General features: G+C 51.2%; 2 protein-coding genes across 19 annotated transcripts in view; one reads left to right on the top strand and one right to left on the bottom strand.

Moving 5' to 3' along the window:
- RALGPS1 (Ral GEF with PH domain and SH3 binding motif 1) overlaps positions 1–20,688 on the top strand; it is a 282,278-nt gene that overhangs the window by 162,966 nt on the left and 98,624 nt on the right. The gene's annotated exons all lie outside the window — the stretch shown is intronic.
- ANGPTL2 (angiopoietin like 2) overlaps positions 1–20,688 on the bottom strand; it is a 33,003-nt gene that overhangs the window by 7,187 nt on the left and 5,128 nt on the right. The window contains exon 2 of the mRNA XM_061199899.1: positions 11,297–12,162. Within this exon, the coding sequence (XP_061055882.1) occupies positions 11,297–12,113 (817 nt within the window). The 5' untranslated portion in view covers positions 12,114–12,162. The remainder of the gene's footprint in view (positions 1–11,296; positions 12,163–20,688) is intronic.

Here is a 20,688-nt window from a genome sequence, read left to right as displayed (position 1 = left end):
GGCTCCCAGCCTACGCTACCTGTGTGGGTTCCCTGAGTGGTTCCAGCTTTACCTTTGACATTTCTACAAAGGGCTGTTTTTAAAAGGCAAGTGTTTTTAAATGTTTTGGAGCCAACCAATCCCTTTAAGAGTTTGGGAGAAGAAGCTCCAGACCCTCTATCTAGAAAGATGCACAGACACACAATTTTGCTTATAATCAGAAGGTAAATGGACTTCCAAACCCCAGATTATGAAACCCTGGCTCTGAGAGAGGCTTGACTGGAACGGTAGTAACAATAAAATATTTCTACTAGCCAACATGTGCTGGGCGTTTACTACATGCCCCATCCATGCATTTATACCCGAGATCTTCCTGACACACCTGCCAGGTAGCTAGTAGTCTCCCCACTCTACAGATGAGGAAACTGGAGCGTGGGGACGTTGGGTGACACTCCCTCCCGGTAGGGGCAGGTGCGGTATCTGAACCCAGTGGTCGTCCAGAGCCCACACTCGAAAGCCCTCATCCTTTTCCTCAACCGGAGTGGACTCCAGGGTAGGGGGCCCAGGCTGACTTCTCTCTGTGTCCCTACGACTAGTCTTAATCATTGCCGGTCAGCCAGGTTAAGAAAAATAAGAACTTATACTTCTTGGTCAAGGTGTTATGCCTTTTTAAATCTTTGATTTGTTTTTCTTCTGTGCTTACCTTTTGGTGTCCTTTGCCCATTTTACAATGATTTCGACTATTTTACAACTATTTTAGTATTTCTTACGATGGAGAATCTTTCCTTTCCTTTTTTAAAAAGGCAAATCTAGCAATTCTTTCCTTGAAGGCTTTTTAGGTATGACATGCTTTCTAGAATCATGGAGTAAGTGCAAAATAGTGTAGACGTGTTTAGTATTTTCTGCTGTTACTAAAAAAACATCTCCATACGTCTCCTACATCCTGCACTTCACATGACACTGAGGACTTTCCATCAAGAATGTTTCCAGACAGTTATCTCTCAGATACCCTTGCAGAGCTCTAGAAGATCTCCGGCATTCAAACATGTTCCCTTTTCTTATTAAAGGCACTAGTGGCAAAGGTCAGAAAATTAAATGATGGATGAAAATTAGTCAGAAAAATACTTGGCGTTGAAAAGTTGGCAGCAGTAAAATGATAAAGCAGCAGAAAAAGGCAGCAGTAAGATTATCATGTGGCTCCATTAAAACGGCTGAGGCAAAACTTCCTCCTCTGATGAGAAATCTACACCTGTTACGTATACGCAATGTCATTGCTGGGGGGTCAGCCGAGGTGTCAGACATTAACTCAGGAATCTGTGCAAGAAGCATTTGTGTGCTGGGGACAGGACCCCAAACTTGGAGTCAGGAGCCCTTAGCTCAAAGCTCGGTGGCCGCATCTCCTCACAGTGTGACTTTGGGCAGGTCCTTACTGAGCCTCCATCTCTTCTGTAAACAGAGGGAAAGAACCCTACCTGTTCTGAGGGTCTCCCGAACACAGCACCCCTCACGAGGCCGACCAGGGCAGGTGCCAGAGAGGGTGCTTTTTTCTTTCCTTTGATAGATGAAAGCTGGTAGTTTTGAAGTTGTCCACTCCCCGCCATCCCCTAGCCCCAAACAAGCGACTGTGTTTGCTTTCAGATTTCCAAGACTAAGTATAAGATTATTTACCGATGGATGTTTTCCATAAAGGCATACTGTGAAAGTCAGAACTTCAGTGGAGAGGGCCACAAAGACTAATGGGAATGAAGAATGGAAACCTTTTTTTTTGTCAATGAAGCTGCATCTTCAGTGTGCGGTGGGCAGGGCTCTCCTTGGAGCAGCGCGGAGTACCCGGCGGGGTTTCACTTGGCGCTCCTTCTGAAAGGGCAGCCCTGCCCGGAGCACCAGGCCAACACTAACTCAGCGGCACCAAGGCTGTGAGTGCAGGGAGCACCCCGACCTCATCTCTGTGAAGAATATATTTACACTGTCGGCGGAGCTGCAGCCAGAACGTTCCACATGAAGGAAAGCGCAGCTGCCATGGCCGAGCCGAGTCTGTGCGGCTCCCTAGAGGAGCAGCACAGGGTGTGGAAGGCACACAGGCCCTGCAGTCAGGAGGCCTCGGGGAGAAGGGACATTGGCAGTGGGAACACAGAGTTTACAGGTCTTGGGCCCCTAGACCCCAATGTCTGGTGAGCATTGGAGGCGATGGGGTTTGGGGGCCTAAGTCCCCTCCCTGCTCCCTTCCTCCTCACTGGGGTTCCTGACAGAGGGATCAGGCACACAGGGCTCCTCGCCTCCCGGGAAGCCAGGAGCCGCTTACTGCTGGCTGCTCCGGGGCTCAATACCCCCAGTGTAGGGCCTTCTGGTAAAGCCGAGTGGGAGCCCGCAGCCAGCCCAGACCTACGGGTAACTTCCTAGTTCCAGTGTCCTCCCTGTGGGTCTGAGGCAGACCGCCTTCAGCCTGACTCGCCCACCCAGGCCCCAGTGGAGAAATGGGCTCACCAACTGCATCAATTTTCAATGCAGTCACCCCTCCACTAGGGAAGTGCGGCCCCATGGATATCTGACCCGGCCGATTGGCCGAGGCCAGCAGCTGAGAAGTGGGTAGACATCGGGCCTGTGTGGGCCAGAGCGATGCCTCTTCTCCCTGCTGCGCCTGAGCCATGGGGAGAGGGGCAGAGTCCTTCCCGGCCGTCAGCTGGGCTAGACCACGCAGCCGGCCAGCAGCCTGACAGGCCTCTCTACCCCCTAAGCCCAAGTCTCCAGTCTTGACCACCTGAGGCCACACAGAGGACCCTGTGGCCTGCAGGAGAGGTTCTGGGGTGTTTTAGTCCATATGTGGGCACTGCAGAGAGGCTTCTGTGATGTCACCAGGAAGCACTGCTCTTATGTGAGAACCGTGTGCTGTTTCCTATTATTCTCATGGATGGTCTGCCTCCAACAAGTCTTTTGGCCACTCCCTGAACCAGTTTTCTAACAGGAGAAATGACTAGTTGTGTTGAAATTGGATTTTCTGACCCAAATGAATAATCTGAGCACCAGGGCACATGTCCACTGCTTAGGTGTGAGTCCTGCTTAGGCGTGAGTCCCACCCCGGCCAGCATGAGGACCTGCCAGGCGTCCCGGGTGAGGCAGGAGAGCCGAAACCCAGTGCGGGGGGCGAGGAACAATCACGTGTGCTGCTCGAGTCTCATGTATCCAGACGGATGGGGAAATCATATTTTGGTTGTGAACATGTATATTCTATGTCACTCACCACTTTTCAGTGAACCAGAGCACAAAACAGTAACCTAACACAGGAACAGACGGTACATTCCCAAAGCCATCTCAGTCAAGTTCCTGCAGCGCCCCAGAGGTGACATTCTAAGTACCGTTTCTGGTCCTTCTGGGGAAAGAGTCCAGACGCTCGTGCCTGCTGTTCAGGCCCTTTAAGTCCTCGGACAACGAGCACACTGCCTGGGGCTGACAAGCTTTTCAGGAGTTTATGAAAAGTATTTGAGGCCTAAAAAAATTTGTTAGCTATAAAATATGAAAAGAAAACTGCAGAGTCAAAATTTTTAAGTATATAATTAAATTTCTACAAAGTGTAACATTTTGTCGAATTCATTAATTGTTAAATTTAGTCTTCATAAAAAATGTTATTACTTTTGAAAACAATTTGTAGGTTACATTTTTCTCACTTCACAAGAATTCCTGAACATGCCTGATGTTTGCCAAGAAACCAGAGCCAACCATAAATTAATTGTGCTGCACTTGGCCAAGTAATTTCAAACACAAAATTATTAAAAATCCTTTCAGAAATTTTACAGTAAAAGTTATATTAGATGTGCGAGGTGGGTGTATTTCAACGCACTTGGTACATTCTGAGGCATCCCCAAATAAGAGCCCCTTCGGCCCATGAAGAGCTTGAAGGGATCCTGTTTCTGCCTGTTTGACCTCAGGATAAACAGATATTACAGTATTGCTTCCCAGAGAACACTTTCAAAAGCACTGTGCCCACTCCTAGGTTTCCACCAGTACCCTTGGGCAGGGGGAGAGACAGAGACTTTAAAGTGATTTTAAAAAGAAAAGAGGTCAGACTGGGAGGGGCTCTGGGGGGCTCCCTGGGCGCAGAGGTGCAGTTCCCTAGGGCTCCCCGGACTGGTGGGGTGAAGCCCTGGGCTCCCCGGTCGCAGTGATGGGACTGAGTGGTGCTGTTCTGCGGGCACGTCGTGGAGGAGATCATCAGACCCATGACTGCGCCCCTCAGATCGCGGACGGGGGGTCGTTCCTGTGGTTGGCCAACCCGTTCACCCTTCCCAAGAAAGGGAATCAGCTTATGGGCTCGTTCTGAGAGAACCTGTATTGGCTTTCATTGATCACCTCTTACTTTTCCAAATGCTCACACATCCCTCTTCATAATCTTTTCTATAATTTCACTGGGGTTTGACCACATGCCAACTGGTATGCAATTTCTAGTATGTCATCCTTTTTCTCTTTCTGAACACAGGACATTTGCCCAGCACCAGGCCTGATCTTCATGATTTCTTGATGATAGTGGCAGTGGTTGTGAGAGCACATCTGCCTGCCCTCAGCCCTCCTTGTCCCCTCCTCCAGGAAGCCTGCCCCAACCCCAGAAGAGCTACTCGATCCTTCTCGGGGTTCCCACAGTGCCTTACATATCTATCTTCACTGGAATATAGTAAGAGTGATGACTGCCTCGGATCTAGAGCCTCTCACCTGCCAGGTGCTTTACACAATTTTATTTCAGCCTCACAAGCCCCTGCTCAGAGCGATCACACGACTGGGAAGCAGAGGACGTGGGGTTAGAACTCGGCTCTGCCTCCCACGCCCTGGTTCTTTCCACTGTCCTGTGCTGTGGCTGTCACACGTATTGGGATTGTGGGGGTCTGTCTCCCCACCAGACCGTGGGCTTCTCTGGGGCAGAAGCCTTCTCGGGGCAGTGACCATGTGTTGACCCTCCCAGTCTAGTGCCGAGAGTCACCTGGCACCTCCCGTGCCTTCCCCCGTCTCCTCACCACCATGAGCTGCGTTTCCTTTGTCATCTTCATTCTGTTCTTTCCAGTTTGAGAATCAATAATAATAAATCCATCTGGAAACAGGGATCCCCACAACAAAGGATAATTAGCATCCAGACCAAACCTTGAGAAAGGAAACCTGTTATCTGGGGAAGCCTGGACAGTCTGTAGTAGAAGGCCTGCACGTTATGTCCGGGGTAGGCCCAGATGATTGGATTTTCTGTTCTTTTCGATGGCACTCTAACACACCACCTAAGATATCTTAATTTCAACATTTGGAAATTTTTAAAAAACTGTTATATTTGTCACTTAAGCTTAAAACTTTCCTAGTGAAATTTCTCTCTGTATGTATAGTAATTTTAATTTAAATTATTCAAAAAATCCATTCAGGGAAAATCACTTATTCATTTGAAGAAATGACATAAAAGCACTCCAGGCCCTGCAGCTCCACTGACTCACCTCGAGATGCAGGGCCAGGATCCAACATGCTCTTCGTCCAGAGTCATCTCAGGGGCAGCTGAAGTGCTGCAGAGGTGGAAGGGGCTGTCTCAGTGTTCCCGGGGCAGTCTCTTTGGCCTCCCTCCCTCCTTGCTGCTGACTGAGATCACTGAGAAGTGGGCTGTGTTACTTTTACAATAGTACATGACGCACTGCGCTCGACAAACCTGGCCAACCTTGTCTTAGACACTGTAGTATGATGCTCACTTAATGCTGCTTTCTTTATCATTTTTTCTGGGGGAGTATCTCAGGGTTATGATACAGTTCACAGCATCAATTCACCACAGCAGTCCATTCGTGTGACTAGTGAGCTGGCCACAGAGGCCTGAGCTCCAGGATTTTCTAGATTACGTTCATTTTGCCCAATGCCAAACTGTTGGGATTTCCAGGCCGCAGGATGCCAGCTCACCACTTGTAACAATAACAAGCTGGTGGTTTATCTCCCGGGGCTGTAAATAGCCTGAGCATTTAGCCGAATGTCCTCCCTGCAAAGTGCCTGAGTAATAGAGGGAGAGCTTGCCATCACACTCCGCTCCAAAGTACCCCAGGAGGAGAGAAGACAAAGCAAAGCTAGGAGGAAGACGACCCAACTCGAGCTCAAGTGGCTTTTGTTTATGAAGAAGCTAGCAAAAAATGCTCTTTGAAATATCACTTGATTATGTAGTTTGTAATGAATTTGGGAGTCTTATTTTGTTCAACAATAACATTCTAGAAACATGACAGCATAGCACAGTGAAAACAGCACAGGCTCTGGAGGCAAGAGAGCCAGATTTGGTTTTCCCCACAGGCCCTGTGACCGTAAAGGCCGAGTGCTTGGTGGCTGTAGTCACCCTCACTGTCCTCACAATGCCCTTCTCCAGCCCTCCGCCATGCCTCAGGCACATGTGGGACCAGCAGCGCTCACCTGGACAGACCATCGCTTGACCTCCAGAAGGAGTGGAAGCCACGCATGATTTATCTCGTTCTCTATTTTAGACCACAGTCTAATGTACATATTCCCTACCTCATAATGGGAAATAAAATATAAGGGGAGAAATCCATCTAGGAAAACAATCTGCTTCAAGTTGCCTGTGCCTCCCTGGCCGTGGACCATTTGCTGTGAGGGATGGGCGGTTTCTGTGTGTTATCTGTGAAACAGCGTGGTTGACACCTAACGTGGCCCCAAGAGCAGATCATAGCTACTGATTTTTATATATTTAGGGTTAACATATTTAAAGAAATCAGGACTTCAGACTTAGCTATACATTAAAATGCTGAGTAGAAGTAATTCCAGACAATTTGTCCAGATTTGATACAAATGAAATATAAGATTTATCGGGAGCTTCAGTTGGGTCCATTTACTGGAAGTCAGGTGCATGTTACGTTTTCTGTGGGAGAGCTCTGTTGTTTTAGAAACTCTGTAGTATGAGGCTAACTTAATTCTATTTTCTTTATCTTATTTTCACAGTACTGGTATCTTTGTTATCAGAACCGTAAGAGTTCTAATAACAAACCTAACAAATCTACCAGATCTCTTACAAGGAGCTGCCTGGAACCTGGTACATGAAATAGTGATGGAGAGTCGGGTCCCAGGCAGCTGGCACCTGGGGTCAAGTCAAGCATTTATAGAGTGATTTTCACACCAGTTGCCCCCTAGCCTTTCCATGGGAATGTGTAGTATCCCAGAGTGGCTAGGACACCCTTGGGTTTGAGCCTTGGCTGAGCCACTTACTTGCTGTGTAATCTTGGCTAAGTTACTTAACCTCTCTGAACCTTAATATCCTGGAAGTTACAAGTCCAGGGACCAGTGTTGGCTCGTCACGGACAGACTCTGGGACAAGAAGGCTATGCCAGGGGATCCGAGAGGCCTCTAACAAGCTCTAATATTTTATGATTTTATGGTCCCCTCTTTATCCACTGAGAAAACAAACTGAGCTGATTATGTTTTTCTCAGGAGAGAAAACAGCTAGAAATGTCTACTCCTTTTGGTTTTTAAAGATTCATTTCAGACAAGGCCTCACTGTGGCAGCTGGTGGTCACACTGCCTTTTCTCCTCTGGTCAGTCCCTAGGATGGCGCCGTGGCAGGAGGGCTGGCATGTGCATGGCGGTGCCTGGGCTGCGCTGAGGAGTAGTGTCCTGGGCCTCCCAGAGCCACCTTGAGAGCAGGCTCTAGCCGAGGCTCCATGCTGTCCTCTCCTTGGCCTCTTAGAAAGTGACCCCTGCAGCCTTCGTCTTTAGCAGACCTGATTGACGTGCGTGCACAGGGCACACACGTGGAGGAGGAGGTCGGGGACATGTAAGCGTGAGGAAGAGTGGAGAGGAGGAGGGAGGGCGGCGGCCACGGGACTCCCCAGGGGAGAGGGCCACAGGCAGGGCCATTTGGCCCAGGCCTTATCACAAGCATCACCCTAATGGAAATGCCCTTAGGTCTGGCCAGACCCGAGAGAGACGGGACAAAACCCAAGCTAGACGCCAGGGAAGCCAGGAGCTGCCTGGGCCTCCGTCACTCAGGCTCTCAGAGGCCTGGGGCCAGCCTATTACTGTCTGGCTGGGAACAAGCTGGTGAGCGCAGCTTCAGATAAGTGGCCATGGCTCCCTCAGTCCCCTGGGGAAGGGCGTGCTGCGGGCTGAGCGGCCCGGACAATGAGGAAAAGAGTAGGTGGCTCTGAGGTTGCGGAATGAAAGATTTAGGAGCTGCCAAGGCTTGAGTGCAGAGGTGTTTAATTGCAGAAGTGTCTCTGGCTGAGTGATGTCCCCAGAACAAAGAATCTGTTGGGCCAGAGCACAGAGGAAGGTTTTGTCTTCCAAGACCAGAACCTGCCCCCTAAGTTCTCAGAACAGGCCTGATAAGAGCTCTCTACCGATTGGCTGAGAGAGACCATCTGCCTTTTCCTCCTGGCCTGGTCCAGCACCAGGAAAGGGCAGGGCCTCCCAGCCCCTCTCCAGGCTCTGCCCGCCCCTTCAGCTTCTGCAGCCAGGTGCTCAGTCTCGGCAGGGAATGCCTCATGTGGGAGTGCGGTGGTCAGATGAGTCACAAGGAATCAGTTACTGACAAACAGTACCAACATTTGGGAAGGCTTTGCTTAAAAAAAAAAAAAAAAAAAAAAAAGGTAAATTATAGTGCATTCAGATTACCTCTGTAATAAAATCACTGCCATTCCCTCCATGCAGGTGTGCTTCCTTAAGTGGGAGAGAAAGGGGTTGGTTGCACGCAGGAGCCTTGGAATGCACACAGTCCAGGCTGAATTATGCACGTGAAGAAGCAGGAGAGCCAAACTACTTGAGGTGCCAGGATTAGGGCCATGCCCCTGGGTCTTTGCACGGACTCATCTCCACTGGGGACCCACTAGTAACTCAACTGCCCAACTCCCAAGTCCACCTGGTAAACTCTTACAGATCCTTCACTCTTACGTCCCCACCTCCGTCCAACTTGTCCCTTCTACTGCAGGCAGACTCAGTCATGCCACCTTAGTAGATGTAGTGCCTGTAGGCGGGCACTTAGCACCCCGTGGTGTTACCACAGTGACTGCACAGCCCATGATTTTCACTGCATTCCTGATTTCAGGTACTTTGTTATGTTGGTCCCGTAAATTCTCACACCATTCTGGAAATTTTGGCTTTGACAGGTGCTCTCTCTCAGAGAAATCCTTTGTCAGACCTGATGTGCTGATTTTAGGGTCTACAACTGGTGGGCACTGGATAGGTCCCAATGCATTCATGAATCTGCCATCTCCCCCAGACTAAGTTCCTGGAGGTTAGGACTGTCGTTTTCACAAGCCCCCAAGTCCAGCACTGTGATTGGCAAAGAGTAGGGGCTCAGCTATTGTTGGCTGCCCCACATGATGTATATCACATGCCTGATTGCATTGAGTTTCCACGGCAACCCTGTGATGGTATGACTCTTCTCCCCATTTTATAGAGGAGAAAATTAAGGCTCAGAAGAGCTAAATAACTTTCTTATGAGCGAACAGCTAATAAGAGGTAGAGCCTGGGTGCAAACTTAGGTCTTTATTCCTACACTGTGTATCCACCAGCTTAGCTCAAGCTCAGGAATGTCCTGGAATTGTTGAGTCAGAAACCAGCGATGCTTAAGCGAGAGGAGATCTGTTGCCTAACTATTGAGGTCAGCCTGCCTCATGTCAGAATTATATCATTCAGCTGAGCCTTCATTTGGTGCCATGGGCACATTTTACCCTCTGGGTGTTCTATCAGGATGTATTAGCACACTCTGCCCTCTCTTTTGGAACTCCCAGTTTAAAATAGACACGTGTACAGATGAACGAGTCATCAGCTGTAGAATGCCAGAGCTAAAAATGGTCTGATTTTTAAATTTCAATCTCCTGTTTCAAGATGAAGAGACCAAGACCAAAGGAAACTCATAGCTACCATGTATTGAAACTTACCATGGGCCCAGAACTGTGCTAACCACATGTTGTGCAGTATTTCATTTAATCCTCAGGTAGGCACTATTTTAATCCATCCTCTATTGATAGGTGGGGAAACTGAGGCTCTGAGGGGCAAAGTGACTTGCCTAGTGTCCCAGAGCTAATCAGTGGGGGAATCAGAATTTGAACCCAGGTCAGTCTGCTCCAGAGCACAAGTCCTCAACCTGCACACCCAGTAGAGGGCTTGGCTGCGAGGAAAGATGCTCTGCCCTGCACCTGGTTACCCCCACAGACCTGCAAACAGCGCCGCCCTTGTCTTTTGCATGGGCCACCCTCGTGCACTCAGGTTCAGCCTTCTCTGGAATTAGCAAGAAACTGCTCTTCCCAGTACTGGTGGTTATTTTCAGAAGTGTGAAATAAATGTAAAACAGGATACTTTCAGTAAAAATATCTCCCTGCTTATATAACGAAGTGGTACAAATATCACTGACTTGAAGCAGATACGTGGTTACTTTTTTGCAAAGGCGAACATAGTCCTCATTATGACAGCCCATTTGTAAGGCACACAAGGTCCTGGATGAATGAGAGACTGAGCTTCAGTGGGCTGGGCTCATGCTCCCCCCAGAGTGAGGATTCCCAGAGTCCTCAAGCACAGAGGAGTCAGCCCCAGCTTTAAAGTGAAAAGGCCTGAATTCAGACCCAGCCTGAGGATCCTAAGCCTGTGAGCAAGTCACTCATCCTCTCAGTTAACCTTCCATAAGGAGCTGCAGGGGTTAATGATACATGAAAGCGCCCGGTGCCAGTATCTGGGTCAAGCTTCAAAACCTACCAGCAGCCCCATTCCTCCCCCATGATGATATTTTGAGAATTACCATATTTATTTAAGATGAAACATGTATTTAAGAGTGTATAGAATCATCACTGAAAATTCTAGACGCAGCAGACGCTAGGAAATGTGTGGGCTTTAGAAAGTACTCCTTCCTCCCCCGCAGCCCCTCCCTACAATGTGTTCATCATACTTCTGCTGTGATAACACTTTCTTTTCCTCTGGTCTGTTGTTTCTTCCGTGAGCATTTACCAAATGCCAGTTCTGTGCCAGGCACAGTACGAGAGCTTGCAGGAGAGACATCCTACCTGCCAACACAGAGCACCTCTCGCAGAGCCCAGAAGACTCAGGCCTGGGTTTTTTTCCTATCAGAAGCCAGAAAACACTTGTTGTCTTCTGAGATTCCCCTGTTTCCTGGTTCTACCTTGGAGCATCCATCTGAGGAATGTGGTCCCCCTCTCACCCCACCGGCTCCTGCGGCTTGGCCCAAGGGACCGCTGGGGGATTGCGCAAGCCTTTGGCCCGGCTTCAACTTGCCGCGGCTCTTCCCCCGCTTGTGGTCACAGCCAGGGGAAGCCTGGCGCCCGGCTCTGAGGCCCAGATGTTGCAGGTTCCCGGAAGGACTTACCCGACGGCTTGTCTGTGGAGGATGGGAGGCTGGTGAGGGTGGGCATGGTGGGCAGAGGGGGCGGCAGCACCTTCAGGTTCTGGTCGCTCTGGATCTCGTTGGTGGAGATCTGGTTGATGATGCGGTTGTAGGGGGGCGGCTGGTAGAGGCGAGGCGGGGCGGCGGGGGGTGGCTGGGGCACGGGCCGGGCGGCGGGCACCCGCTGGCAGTGCTCCTCCAGCTGCGCGATGATCTCTGACTGGTTGTGGGCCAGCGTGGCCAGGTGCTGGTACTTGTGCTCCAGGTCCTTGTACTTGCTGGCCAGCTGCAGCATGTCAGCCGTCTGGTTGAGGATCCTGTTCTCCAGCTGGGAGAGCTCGAGCGCATTGTCCCGCTTGCGGATGATCTCGTGCAGGAGCTGCATGTAGAGCTGCGTGACCCGCGAGTTCATGTTGCGGCTTTCCTTGCGCAGCAGCTTCACCTCGCTCACGATGCCGCCGTCCACCTCCACCAGCTGCTGCAGCGTCTCGATCTGCCGCTTCTGCTTGAGCAGCTCGTTGTTGAGCAGCTCCAGCTCCTGCTTGTGCACCCGGTTCTCCAGGAGCACCTCGGGCTCCTTGGAGTTGACGCAGATGGCGCCCGTGACCCGCTGCTGGGGGACGATGAAGGTGTAGGTGCACTTGTCCGAGGACTCGCCGGCCCGCTTGTACCTGTTCAGGTAGATGAACTCGCTGGGCGAGCCCTCCTCTGTGCCCTCAAAGCCCTCCTTCTGGCCCACAGCCGCTCCCAGGGCGGCCAGCAGTCCCAGCCACCAGCACGTCACGCACAGTGGCCTCATGGTCCTTGCAAAGTGGGGGTTCTTCTTTGAGAGCAGAGACTATGAAATCCTGAAAGTAAACAGAAGGGGAGACTCAGTAATGGTCCTGTCACTGCCAGCGGCCTGTGCCATAAATGAGCTCAGCCTTCTTATCAGGCAGATGTTTCCAAAAACGCAGCTTCAGGAGGCAGCCCTTCTGGGAGCCACAGAAGGAGACAGGCAGGCCCGGCAGAGGTAGGAAGGAAACAGGAGGGGACCGGGCATCTGAAGGCAGCAGGCCGAGGCCCCGCCACTCCTGGAGCCTGAGAACCACACGAGGGCAGCTTGAAGCTGGGAGGGGAGGCAGAGGAAGGGTTGTCCCATCTCCCTCCTCCTCTGCCTCACACTCCTCAGACCATTTAGTCTCCCCCTGGAGAGTGCCCTTTGTAACACCCATCACCGTTGAGATGAATCTGAATTCTGTGTGATCTCTTCATGGATCTACGCTCCATAAAGGCCGGCGCTGTGTCTGTTTCCATCCTGTATCCCCAGGATGCTGCACTAAGCAAGCTTTCTGCAATATTTGTTAAATGAATGATTTGCTAGACATAGTATGGATGTGTTCAGTTTGTAATGGACAGTGTCAATGGAAGGATGTCTAGTCACGTGGCTTTGGTCTGTGTGTTAGCCAAGCTACAGAGCCCAAACAGGAGCAAACAACTCTTCTAAATCCAGATACTTCCAGCAGCCAGTAACTGCATGGCCCCCATCCCTGCAACACGATTAAGCCAGGTGGGAGCAGAAAACAGACATGTGTCTCCGGATTTGTTTCAGTTCTATTCTTAGACCACTTGTTCCTTCCCCAGATATCCGTTGAACATCTGTGGTATGCCAGACGGTGTGCTGGCTGCTGGTGATGCAGCTGCAAACAGGACAGAGCCAGCCCCTGCCCTCACGGGGCTTACCCATCATTACACAGCCCCTAAGTGCCATGAGGCAGAAGTAGTGTATGCAGTGGAAGGGTAGAACAGGGAACTGACCTAACCAGAGGGGTCAGGAAAGCTTCTCTGAGAAAGTGACCTTTATGCTGACCCTGGAGTGTTGAGTAGGAGTGAGCCAGGCCTAGAGGGAGGGGACAGGCGTGCATAGATTGCTCCTCTTGCCTACTCAAGGACATGGTTCCAGCAGCTCTCCCCCAGCTCTCCGGCATGATCACATTTTTTCTACAGTCATGCTGTTATTTCTTTCAACTTAAAGAAAATCCTCTCTTGACCTCACATCCCTTCTCCAGCTACTGTTCCATTTCTGTGCTCCCCTTTTTAGCAAAACCCTCTGAAGAGTTGCCCACACCCACTGTTTCTGGGAAGTCCCTCTCCTCCTGTTCTCTCTTGAGCCCGTTCCCATCAGGCCTGGCCCCGTCCCCTCCGTTCCAAGTGTCCTAGACAGGATCGCCAGGGGCCTCACTTGCCAGACCAAATGGCCAATTCCTGGTCCTCACTGATACTTTGCCTCTCAGCACCGAGGGACATGGCAGATCACTCCCTCCTTGGACTTCCTTCCCCAAACACCACCCTTTCTTCCTGTCTCACTGGCTACTCCTCAGTCTCCTTTGCTGGTTCATCCCCAGCCCTGTCCTGGGCGGGAAGGGGGTGGTCAGAGCTCAGTCCTCAGACGTCTTCTGTACCTTGGTGATCTCATCCAGTCTAGCCTGGGCCTCACCCTGAGTCCAGACTCATATATCCAACTGCCTCTTCGACATTTCTGCTCAGCTACTACTGCTGCTACAGCTACTGCACATCTCAACCGTAACTCATCCAGAAATGAACTCCTGGGGTTCCCCACATCACCATCCCAGTCTGTTCATCCCAGTTTTTCCTGCGTTAGCAAATGGCAACTCTGTTCTTCTGATTGCTCAGGCCAACAAACTTGAAGTCATCCTTGACTCCTTTCTTCCCGTCATACCCCACATCTAATTCACCATCAAATTATAATAGCAATATCCTGGGACTGTTCCCAGGATCCTACTGCTTCTCGCCACCTCCCCTGGTACAGCCCACCTTCACCTCTCGCCTGGACCTGACTGGTCTCCCTGCTCCTGCACTTGCCTATTACAGTATCTCCTCAGCCCAGCAGCCAGAGTGAACCTTGTAAAAAAGTCAAATCAGGTCACTCTTCTACTCAAAATCCTCTGGTGGCTCCTCGTCTTGGAGAAGAAGCTAACGGGTCTCTAAGGCCCCCCGCTCTGGCCCCACTCCCTCCCTGACCTCATCTCGCACTTGCTCCAGCCATGCTGGCTTCCCGGGCGTTCCTCAAGCGCACCGATGGCGCGGGGCCTTTGCACTTGACCTGGCCTAGAACACTCTCGGCCCCTTCCGCATTGCACACTCCCCCGCCGCTTTCAGGTCTTTGCTGAAATATCACCTTCCCAGTGAGGCCTTCCCTGCTTACTTAAAATTGTGACCTCGCCACCTTCCCCCTCCAGAGTCCTTGTCACCATCAGGCATGTAGTGTCTCCCTTCTGACCCCCGAGAGTGGAAGCTCCGTGAGGGCAGGGGGCTTATCTGTTTTGGTCACTCCTCAACCATGGTGCCTAGCACAGGGCCTGGAATACGTAGGAGCTCAGTGAATATTTGTGGACTGAATGAAAAGACACAGCCACCAACAGTTGCCATGAAGTGGGGAGTGCTATGAAGAGGGGTGTAGCAGGTGGGGCCGGGGAGCCCCAGGCAAGTGACTGCCTGAGGGTGTGGGCGTGTCTTACATTTATTACTACCATCCCTAATATCCACTTAGTAAGTGCCCACTGTGTACCTGACCCTGCACTCAACATTTTGCAAGGGTTTTCTACTTTATTGAATTCTCACAATGGCTTCTTGGTAGATACTGTTGTTATTTCTGTTTTAGTTTTTTGTTGTTATTTGTTTTTTGTTTGTTTGTTTGGCCGCCACGCGCAGCATGCGGGATGTTAGTTCCCCGACCAGGGATCGAACCCACACCCCCTGCAGTGGAAGCACAGAGTCTTAACCACTGGGCCGCCAGGGAGGTCCCTCCATTTTGCAGATGAGGAAACTGAGCCTCAGCGAGGCTAAGTGACTTGCCTAAAATCACACAGCTAGAAGGTGGCAGAACCAGGACTCAGCCCTGGCCTGATGTACTCAAACCTTCAAACTCTTAATGACTACACAGAAATGTTCTTAATCTGGTTTCTAGTAATAAAGTATTAGCATCATGACTTTCTGTTTTCACATTAATTTACCCTAAAATAACAACCATGACACAGAACCTGAAGGTTTTGTCTTCCCCAGACCCCCCTGGGGGCTTCTCTGGTGGGCAGCCTGGACAGCAGGAAGTTACAAAACAGACCCCGTGCTCTCCAGGGCCACACTGAGCTGCTTTCCACTTTAAGAAAGCCCCAGCTTGGTTCCGAAGGCCAGCTCAGGCCTTTCAGGCCAGGCAGAGAGAGGTGTTTGGAGCCTCTGGTTTGGGTTGGACTATGAGGTTAGGGCTGCAGTGACGTTAGTGTAAACGACGCTGAGTTTACGAGCGTTTGCCTAGTTTCCAAAGCACTTTAGCTGCTCCTGTGCCAGCGGCCACACCCAACCCACACCAATGGGGAGGAACCGCCCTCCTAGCCTGGGCGGGCCTGCCGGCGCTGCCTTCGCACAGGCCGCTCACCTGCCTCTCCATGCTGCTGTGATGCTGATTGCGGATGCCGGCGAGGGCTCCACCTTGGCCAAGTAAATGCCACAGGACCAGGAAGGCAACTTGGCTTCAGGCCTCGAGACCTGGCATGGTGGCACTGTTTACCACTGAGTTCTGTCCCCTCCCAAGTGTGGGCTCTTACAGCTTCCCAGGCAAAGTTCTGTGCCCTTGGGCTTGAGATCCTGAAGGTTGAGCCTCTTCTGTGAAGTGGGGTGATCCAACCCACCTTGCACAGTAGCTAAGGAATGTGGAAGTGCTTCCAAAACCAGAGGTGGGGATGGCATGATAGCAGCATGAGAGCGCCAGCAAAGTCAGCTGGCAGCGAGGAGTGCTGACCGCACTCCGCAGTGTGCCCAGCATGTGTACCATCTCCTTGATCCTGCCATCCCCCCCGAGGAGACACCAGGACTAAATGTCCCATTTGACAGCCGAGAGCCTTGTTCCGTGTCACAGAGCTGGGCCTGCCCAGCAGTTCTGTCTAGCCTCATCTCCCACCCTGAAGGAGTCCGCTGGTTGGACTGGTCCTGGCTGTCATGGGGTCCCTAGCATCTCACACAGCGCTGGGCACAGAGCGGGGAGGCGCCACACGTGCAAACGCAGTCGGAAACTGTGCAGTCTTTAAAGAGCATTTCTTGTAGCTGTTCAATTAAAAAGAGAACAAAACTTGATGGTTAACACTCGTACAGCTTTTTAGGTTCACGAGGCCCTATCCATACACATTATCTATGTAATCACCACGACCTTCAGAGCCGGTTAGTAGTAGTATGCCCATTTTGAGGGTGAGGAAACTGAAGCTCAAGAGGGTGTCAGGTAACTTGCTCAAGGTTGCATTGCTGCTGGTGGGACCAGTCATGAAACCGCACGATTTTGGGTCTTACTGTCACATTTCTGTGGGGTCTGGGCTTGGCAGGAGTGACTTGGAGCCAATCGGGTTACAAGAAGGAAGGGAAGGAACAGGGCACTGTGCTAGGTTCCTGACATACACTGTCCCAGGGAATCCAGCAAGGTTGGTATTCCCCCCAGTTTATAAATGGGGGCACCAAAGCCCAGACAGGCTAAGTGACTTGCCCAGGAGCACATGGCAGACAAGAGCCAGAGCTGACTCAGCCTAGAACTGGGGTCAGCCTGACACCAAGGGCTGTGCTCTTTGTGCTGCCCTTGGCCTTGGAGTAATTTATTTTCCTTAAAGGTTCCAACCCCCCTCCTCAGTTTTTTGCAAGTTTGGCAGTTCTTAATGGACAGTAATGAGTTTGTTTACTTTTGCTCTCTTGATATTTATTCAACTAATTGCATCCCAAGAGAAATAACTCCCCAGCATTCCAGCCATCTTAGGCCTGGAGAAGAACTCAACTCCAATCAAAGAGATGCTCCTCAGTTTCTTCCTATGACCAACAAAGAAAAGCAAATCCAACTGTTTTCCTTGGCTTCAAAGTGAAAATAAAAATGATTCTTGAAATTGCTTTTCCACATTGTATTGTGAGGAGTTTCCATTATGCATGGGTTTCCCTCCCCACAACTGGGGCTGGTGCGACTGAGCCACGTGACGGGCTCTGCACACTGGGAGGCCACCTCCCCAGGGTCTGGGTCCCACCCAGCCTCTGGTGGGCAGCTCTAGGTGTCCCTGTTTGGCCTGCTGTGGTGGGACCCCACACCGCGTGTCCATGTCCCTCTCAGCACCGCAGCCCCGCAGCCCAGGTGAGGGGCCACTTTGTGGGAAGAATCGTTTTCATAAGACAGAGCTGTGTGTCCTGCCCTGTGGCAGAAGCTGCTTTCCTGGAGTCATCTTGTGAGTTCTCACCCCAAAGGGTAGGAATAAGAAAATTTCAAATACTGGAAAAAATGGTAACTACAACCATTTATCACCATGACCCAAGCACTTTATAAACATTATCTCACTTCATCCTCCCAACAGCCCTGGGAGGGAAGCCGTTATTTCTGGGTTGCCGTGCATGGTGGCCCAGGTTGTGCACTATGCAACCCTAGGGAGCACAAGTCACATTCATAGTCTTTGTAGTTTTGTATATTTAAATCACAGCAATATTCTAATTCCCACAAAGATGCTTTTAAGGCTAACGGTAGAGCTGACAATTGTCCCCATTGCAGGTGAGCAAACTATTGAGATTCATTTATGACTCAAAACAATGAGTCATTTTGCCCAAAGTCACCAGCTTAACTAAGTAGCAGTTGGTAACAGAACCCCAAGATATATACCATGCTGCATGTATGGAAGTGACAGGAAAACTCAAAGGAGATTGTTCTCTGACAACTGCCCCCACTCCAAAGCAGAGGGAGAACAGGAGAGCTCTTGTGACCCCCAGGGCTGCTGACCCCGAATTAAATCCAGCTCTCAGGATGGTGTTTCATCATTAGTCCACATTGTAGTCCTGTCTGGGGGCTCACAGAACCCATCCCTCCCTCCCCAGCCAGCCCTACCCCATCATTCTGTGATCACAGATGAAAGCCAGGTATGAGTCCAGGCCAGAGGCACTGCAGGAGGCCTGAGAAGTGGGCCCCTTTCAAGGCAGCAAGGGAATCTGGAACTGCTCCCTGGCCCCAGTGTGCCCGGCGGGCCCCTGACAGGAAGCTAGGAACTTGAGCTGCGCTTGAGTGAGTTTGATGGACCCGAGCATGAATCATGATGTTAAACCAACATCAGGACAGAAAGAAAAAATCAAAACTTTGAAGTTGGCAAACAGTTTTTCCTGCCAAAGCTGGTTGAGATGTATGATGTGCCAGTTGGGTAGTACCAAACCAATTGGTAATCCAGGATGAGGGAGGGATCCAGATAAAGGAAAATTCCAGAAGAAATGGCCCTAGAGGGCCCAGCTGACCACATGACCAATAGGATAGATAATAACAGCTATCATTTGTTTGTTGTGAACTTACTGTGTGCTCAGCCATGCTCTATCTCATTGGCACTTACAACCCTATGAAGAGGGGACCATGCACGCTGGTTGGCCCCAGTTAAGACCTATTATCTTATTAATTATTGATAGCACCCTGTTTTATTCTCAAAAGTGTCCTGATTGGGTAACAAACTATTTGGTCTCCTTACCTAGGAGAAAGGTATTATTATCTGTATTTGCAGTAGAGGAAACCCAGGTCCAGAAAGGTTAGGTCACTTGCCTAAGGTCCCTTGGAGTAAATATTGGGACTGGGATTCAGCTGTCGACTGCAAGGTGCATGTCCTCACCTCCATCAAGATTGTCTCTCCAACCAGTATGAGTAAAAGGTGCCTGTCTGTTTGCTTAATGGCCCAGATGCAGATTACTTCTTAGTCACTCTTGACTGACAAAGTAGAAATAGCTTTCAGGTCGGCACAAGGGTGAGTCTTGTTGGATGTTAGAAACAGTTCTTGATTATCCAAGTGGTGAGACCCCAAAATGGGCATCTAGGATGAGCAGTGGTATCCTCACCTTAGAAACCCTGGAGAAGGAACTGTGCATCACTTGTCCTGGTGATTCGCCGCCAGCCTGGAGGCCAGGGAGGGAATAGCCACGTCTCCAACTGCCATCCCTTCCCAGCCTAGGATTCTGTGAATCATCCCCACCAAAAGTCAGTGTGGGTACCCAGGGAGTCTGGAGCTGATTCCCAGACCCTGCCAGTTCAACTCTAATAAGACCTTCGAAGGAGCCGTTTGTCCAGCCAGCCAGCCTTCCATCCACTTAGCCTTCCCAGCCAGCCCGCCATTGTGTATTGCTGCATCCTGGGTCCAGCCCTGTCGTGGGTGCTGGGAACACAGGCGTGAGAGCCCGAGAAGCAGGTGGGTAGGATCAGACGGATTTGCCTGGAAGAGTGGCAGTGGAGGGTCGAATCTGCCTGATGCTCCTGCCACTGGTGTGTTGCTGTCTCCAGGGCAGGGCTGAGTTCATGCAGGAGGCGGGTTGTGGTCATACTGTGAGATCATGGGGCAAGAGGGGCTGTGGTTAGGCGGCGGGAGCTGGTTGCCTTTGCCAGGGGGACGAGGGTGCTGCTGTTCCTTTTCCACGGTACGTTATTTGGGAACCATTTTGAGGTGGTCCCAAAGCCTGCGCACCGAGCCCTCTGTGCCAGGAGCCTCAGCCAACAGAGCAGAGGCAGGAGAGTCTGCAGAAGCCATTTCAGAGCCCGGCCCCTGAGTTGGCTGCTGCATTTCCGGCAGTGCCTCGTGTGCTCTGGAGCCCTGGAACTGGGGGAGCCTCAGACGGGAGAGAACAGCTAGGGACTGGGTGGACAGCACTGGCCCAGGGCAGCTTCCTGGGGAATCCGGACTTGCCTGGAGCTGCTCTTCTGAGCCAGGCTGAGTGGTTGGCACCATGGCCACCTCAGCCTGTTGGCAGGGCTTATCCCCTGAGTGCTGGGACAACCACTTTGTGCCTACCTCACTGATCCCAGCAATTCTGTAAGGCAGGGGCTATGATTATCCCCATTTCACAGATGAAGAAACAGAGGTAAGGATGAAGTCTTGCCCAGGCCTCAGAGCTACCAAGTGGTGGAGCTAGGCTTGGAACCAGGTTTGTGGACTCCATAGCCAGCTTCCTTACCCACACAGTCCTTCCTGGCCTCCCTGCCCTCAGCCGCTCTCTCCCCTGCACTCTGCACTGCCTGCAGCTCCAGGCCTATCTCTCTCAGACACACATCTGGTCTTGTCAGTGTCCTGCTGAAAGACAGAGCCTGTGTTGTTATGCCTCCCTGCGTCTGCACGTGCTGTTCTTTTTGCCTCGGCACCTTCCCTGTGTCCTGCCTGATGCACGCCTGCCTTCCTTGCTAAGTTGACCTTCTCAGTGAAGCTGGCCGTTCACAGGGAGGGCCCCCTCCCTCCTCCAGCTCCCAGAAGCAGCTGGGGCTGCTTCCGTCACAGCCCCCAAGATACAGCATGTCTGGTTCTCTACCCCAGACTGCAAGCTTCTTAAAAGCGGGGTCAGGGTGGTTCCCC

This window comes from Eubalaena glacialis, chromosome 9 (assembly GCF_028564815.1).
Source record: "Eubalaena glacialis isolate mEubGla1 chromosome 9, mEubGla1.1.hap2.+ XY, whole genome shotgun sequence".
Lineage (NCBI taxonomy): Eukaryota > Metazoa > Chordata > Mammalia > Artiodactyla > Balaenidae > Eubalaena > Eubalaena glacialis.
This window is presented reverse-complemented; position numbering and strand designations above follow the sequence as displayed.